The sequence below is a fragment of the Citrus sinensis genome, chromosome 6, assembly GCF_022201045.2.
Source record: "Citrus sinensis cultivar Valencia sweet orange chromosome 6, DVS_A1.0, whole genome shotgun sequence".
Lineage (NCBI taxonomy): Eukaryota > Viridiplantae > Streptophyta > Magnoliopsida > Sapindales > Rutaceae > Citrus > Citrus sinensis.
The window spans coordinates 10519018-10524247 of record NC_068561.1 but is presented as its reverse complement, the minus strand read 5'-3'; the positions used below and the strand labels follow the sequence as shown (position 1 = coordinate 10524247).

The 5230-nt window shown below is 37.2% G+C and overlaps 1 protein-coding gene across 1 annotated transcript; it reads right to left on the bottom strand.

Moving 5' to 3' along the window:
* Positions 1–398: 398 nt before the first annotated feature.
* LOC102611587 (auxin response factor 18-like) lies at positions 399–4352 on the bottom strand. Its single transcript, XM_006481402.4, has 4 exons — positions 3723–4352; positions 2424–3594; positions 814–1730; positions 399–718 (listed from the first exon to the last, which is right to left on the bottom strand). The coding sequence occupies exons 2-4, from the start codon at positions 3546–3548 to the stop codon at positions 649–651; spliced, it is 2112 nt and encodes a 703-aa protein (XP_006481465.1). The 5' UTR covers positions 3549–3594; positions 3723–4352; the 3' UTR covers positions 399–648.
* Positions 4353–5230: the final 878 nt, after the last annotated feature.

Below are 5230 nucleotides of genomic sequence, written 5' to 3'. Positions count from 1 at the left end.
TTGTTATTTAAAAAACATATTTATTGAATGATATTAATTTTTATTATATAATTACAATTTTTATTCTACAGTAACTATAACTTTACATCTTAATATCAAACAAAACCCTAATTTAGCTGCTTCTAGTCGTAATAATAGATAAATGAATGATATTTAAATAGAAAAATACTAGAATAATAGATAAATGAATGATATTTAAATATAAAAAATTAGACGCATTGCTAGTAATTTTGGTCAATAAAACAGATCATTTTAACACTATTTTTATCAACCTTCCGTCGGCATTTTCTCTCTTTACTGTTTTCATAATACAGGTGGATATTTATTGCGTGTCACCGAGTCTGCCATTCTTGATTATAACTTCATTAATTACTGCTACAATGAGAGGACACTAAAAGTATCGAACTCTTTAACTATTCATTGCCAAAAAAATTTAAGGGAAACAAGAATCCGGGAGGATTTTAGCTTGAGTACAGAAAAATGGATCAGAGGCTCTGCTCCTTATCAGACAAATTCAAGAAGCTAAAAAGGTCAGCAGGATCCTTTCAGAAGGGGGAAGGAAAAAAATAAAAAAAAAGGTCAGCAGGAAATGAAAGACTTAAATCAACCGGCTGTACAATTGAACCAACCAACGTTTATTTCTATACTCTACACTCCTACATTGTCACTGCCTGAATCCATTAGAATCGTCAATCTTCTAGCCGTTTTCATAAAGTCACTGCAACAGCAACAACAAAACAGATCAAATTAAACCCCTTTAAGGAAATAATTGTATACAAAGAAAAAATTGCCAGCAAGCGGAATAACTGAAACCTGAATGGTTCGTCTCCTATGTGCTTCACTGCACCGGTAACATCACGGTAAAGCAAGTGGCTTAATGTCTCGGCATTTTCTATGCCAAACATTTCTGCTAGCTTTTTGTACAGTTCGTCGTAGGATCCGAGCAAAGAGAGGTCAAGAGTGCGACCTACATCCTCTGATTCCATGAATACTTTACAATGACCAGTCTCTAAACTGGGCTCTGTTTCTTGGCGGTTATCCTTGTACCACTGGAAAACTTCACAGAATGAGCGATCGGGTAAGCCTTGTTGTTGAAGTGCAGATCCAGAACCATCAGAAAAATTCGTCAACTTATCTAAATTCCCTTCTGATGAGCTATTTCCAGTACGAACTGGTGAAACTGTATCACCGGAACAGCTGTGAGACATCTGCTGCTCTGTAAGTATTGGTTTCCCAAAAAGAACAAGCTGGGGTGTCTTTAAATCATCAGCTTTCTTTGAAGGCTGGGTTGAATGTGACATGGTTAGCAAGCAAGAAATGTTCTCACTCATGCTTGGCTTCTGAAGGATTGGGCTATTAGAGGCCCTTGTGGGTTTAGCAGCACGATCAAATGGCGGGAAACCAGCCGGAGACAGACCTGACTGCAGTTTATTGAGGTGGAGGTCCGACAAGGATAGACCATAGTGAGCATGCCTGGCTCCCTGCATGCCAGCAGGAGTGTTATCGGGTAGACACCCAAAAGGGCTGTTGGGCCCAAGGAGGCTGCCAGAAAATGACGGCATTGGAAGTTGGCCATCAAGGGGGAAATCTGGTGGTTGTGGCAGTCTTGACTTCTTCCTTGGTGGTGAGAAGGGGGATAGATGGATGGTGGGCATATTTGACACCAATTCCACCAGCCATGGGCTGACACGTTTTACATTTTGGAGCAAATCGGGCTCATCCCATGTAACCTGCAACCCATAATTCCAGCAAATAAGAATAGATTGAACAGAGATCTAGATATGCTGATTAAAAAATTCAACACGGAAAAGCCAGTGTGAACATAATTTTCAGAATTATTTGACCAGGTCTGAATGAAACAAAATCAGGTAGTTGATAAGTGCACGCATTGTAACCTTATTGAAGTTAATAAATCATATAAGAAAGTTATATTCAAATGCATCAGCGCTCTTGCTTATGCAAATAAATTGCATAAGCAAGACTGACAACTAAATTCCCTCATTCTACTAAAGTCTCATCACATATCTTGCTTAAATAACAAAAAGACTGCCATTTATTAAACAACCTAAATCAGAAATTTTGTCTGTCTTCAAACCCACTTGACTCTTGAGTATTCACGAAGCTAAGTGTGAACAAATGTTAGTGCATCTTAAAAAATCGAACTAATTGGGATCCACAAACAAAAGGGAAGAGGAAAATTGATAACATGTAGAACGTCAACCAAAAAGTAAATTAATTGTTCGCTAAGTATTTGGAACTCAATAGCATCACATGGACCTAGAAATTTTGTAAAAAGTAAATTTGAAAATAAAAAGAAGAAAGCTACCAGAGTTCTATAAGCATAAAACATTCTTCAACTTCCAAAATTGCATTTATATCTCTTTTATGCTGATTTGCAATCAGATCAAGTCAGATGGTTATACCTGTAGAAGCCTCCAAGGCGAATCAGGCCAATACAGGGGATCAGAAACCTGAACAGAAGATATCGTTCCCATGAACCAACTAATCCGCGAAGAATCCTCGGTTTCAAAGGCCATTTTAAACCTCATTCCAGAACACCACCTAATCTGCAATGCTGCTTTCACCATTGAGGCCTTCACACAAAACTCTGGTGTACTAGCTCGAGGGTGGTAGACAACCTCAAATGGCTGCCTATTGGCAGCAAGTGTTGCGGCTTCAATAACAGATTCAGGCCTCACTTTCCCCTTGGCCATCAAATTATTCCCATTATTTGAGCTCGGCCCATTGACATTTCCAATACCATTTCTCATCAACTTATTATCATCCTCCCTCAAAAAGGCCGAAAACCCTCCATAAGGCGTAACACAATTTCCATTCCACCCAGAAGTTACCTCTGGTCCACCTCCGATTCCTCTCTTTGCACGGCGAATCCCAACGCAAAGATCCCCATTTTCTGCCCTCAAAAACACAATTGAATCCCCAGCAACAAGCTTCTTATGGTTCACAAAAGTACTCCACCCCGTCGTCAACAAATGCCTCCTAGGAGTCCCTCTGTAAATATGCCTAAACTTCCATGTCTCACCATGAACATCCTTAGCAAGAATGGTCTGCACAGGGGGATCTGCAGAGTAATCCAATCTGGGAAAGATTGTCTCGGCACAATACCTTGGAACAGAAAACCCCCCACCATTATTGGCATCCGATTGTGTCAATGTCTTAGCAAAAGACGCAGGTTTATCTTGAGTTTCATTACTATGAATTCCAGCAATTCCATCATCATTATCAAAGTCAGGGTCATTAGTACTAACTGGAACCAACTTAATTTTTGCATATACCTCATCAGTTTCAGGATCAGCCATGAATTTGATTGCCGAAACTCTACAGAGTATGTAAGGCGGAATCCTCCGGCAGCTCCTGAAATCAACCGGCCCACAAGCATGCTCAGCGTGGCCTTGAGGAAAGTAAAACACTCTGGAGTTCACTGGCGGCATTTGGACCATGCCGCCGGCGCAGGCATGCCATAGCTGAGAATCCAAGCATTTTTCCACCTCTTTTAGCTTCTCTTTTGAGTCCATAAACGTAATCATCTCAAATTCATAAAAGAAATAAACCCCTTCTTCTTAATGTTTATCTCTGTTAAAAAAACCGAATAGATTACCAAATTAGACACTATATTCACAAAATTGAAAACAGAAAAATAAAGTACAAAGAATAATATCAGTGAAGTGATGGTACAAACAATTTGAAGTGGAATTTCATACCTTCTATCAATAATGAACCTTTATGCCATATCTCCACTTGCACACCAAAAATTCATAAAAATAAAACATTGCAAACCAAAAATTTACTTCCAATTCAGCCCTTAGCAAGAAAAAAGCTTCAACTTTCTTCAAAACAGCTCCATAACTCGAAAGCCACCAAAATAAATAAAAAAAAAAATCTTGGTTTCTGCTCAATCAATCCAAAAACAAAAGGAAAAAGGAAAAGAAAAAAACTGATACAGAGATTTATTACACCTATACAAAGATCTAATTACACTTTGAACTGGGTGATGAGTCTTTGAGTTAAAAAGGCCGACACAAAAGCAGATTAAGGCAAAACACACACTTTCACACAGAGAAAGAAAGAAAGAAACAAAGGGAACACCTTTTCGGATCATGCAAGAGCCCAAACGGCACGCACTTCACTTAAAGAAACTAAATAGGCTTTTTTTTTTCCCCCTTAATTTATTTAACAGAGAAAACAGGAAGAAAATATCAAGTTGTGCAATAGTACTGAAACCACTAGTACTCTGTGTGATTTTTATTTTTTGGGGACCTTTTTCTTCGGATCTGAAGAAAGCCTGTGTAACTTCAGAAGCCAACACATACCTTTAAGGAACCTATCCCATTATTAATTTAATATAACCTTTTTTTAATTTTATTTTTAGAGTTGGTATTAAAATATTTATTTATTAATTCTCTTTCTGATTAATCTGGCAGATAATTCTTTTTTTTATTATATTCAGATGGAAAGGAGAGTGTTGTTTGTTCTTTGTTGGTTTCTCTTATTTTATCGCGAGATTTTTTTTTTATTTTACTTTTATTTTATTTTGTCAAGTCTCTCGCGAGTTTATTGGATTTTGGTTAACCAAACAAGTTAACTGGGGTTGGTTGGGGTACGGAATTTTCAGTCAACTAGAGTTAACAGTTAACTGTACCTGGGTTTAGTTTGTGAAAGTGTTTGCTGTAATTTCGTTTGTTGCTGGTGGAGGAGAGGAGATAATGGTTTTCCTCACGCTCTATTTAGGCAAGTGCGAACACTCGCGGATAAAGACTAAATCGGGTCAAGGACAAAAGCCAGCATATATTCTTTTCTCTGTGCTTTTAGTACAATTGTTTGCATTATTAACGACTTCAAAGGAGGAACTTCGTAAAAAAATATAAGGTATAGTAAGAGTTTATTATCGTTTTAGCCCATTTTTGTGTCCATCCATTATAATGGATCAATTAAGTAACGCATGAAAAAATAATATAAAGTAGTTAATTTGTTGCTAATTTTGAACAAGAGAAATATTAGAAAAATATTTATCTTATATAAATGATTCAAAATCTCTTCCATGAGCTCTTCACAACGAATTATATAACACTCAAATTAGTGTATGGGTGAAAGAAAAATTAGATCTCAAAAAGCATCTATTGGTTTGAAAAAAATAAAGAAAAAACTCACACATAATTTTAACTAACTAGTGCCCTCCCCTAAAACATGTAAATTGGCTTCCAAGTTCATT

Coding starts and splice junctions, on each gene's coding strand:
- LOC102611587 (XM_006481402.4), bottom strand. CDS start 3,548: ATGATTACGTTTATGGACTCAAAAGAGAAGCTAAAAGAGGTGGAAAAA. Junction 1,731..2,423: donor CGCCTTGGAGGCTTCTACAG/GTATAACCATCT, acceptor TATGGGTTGCAG/GTTACATGGGATGAGCCCGA. Junction 719..813: donor ATAGGAGACGAACCATTCAG/GTTTCAGTTATT, acceptor TTGCTGTTGCAG/TGACTTTATGAAAACGGCTA.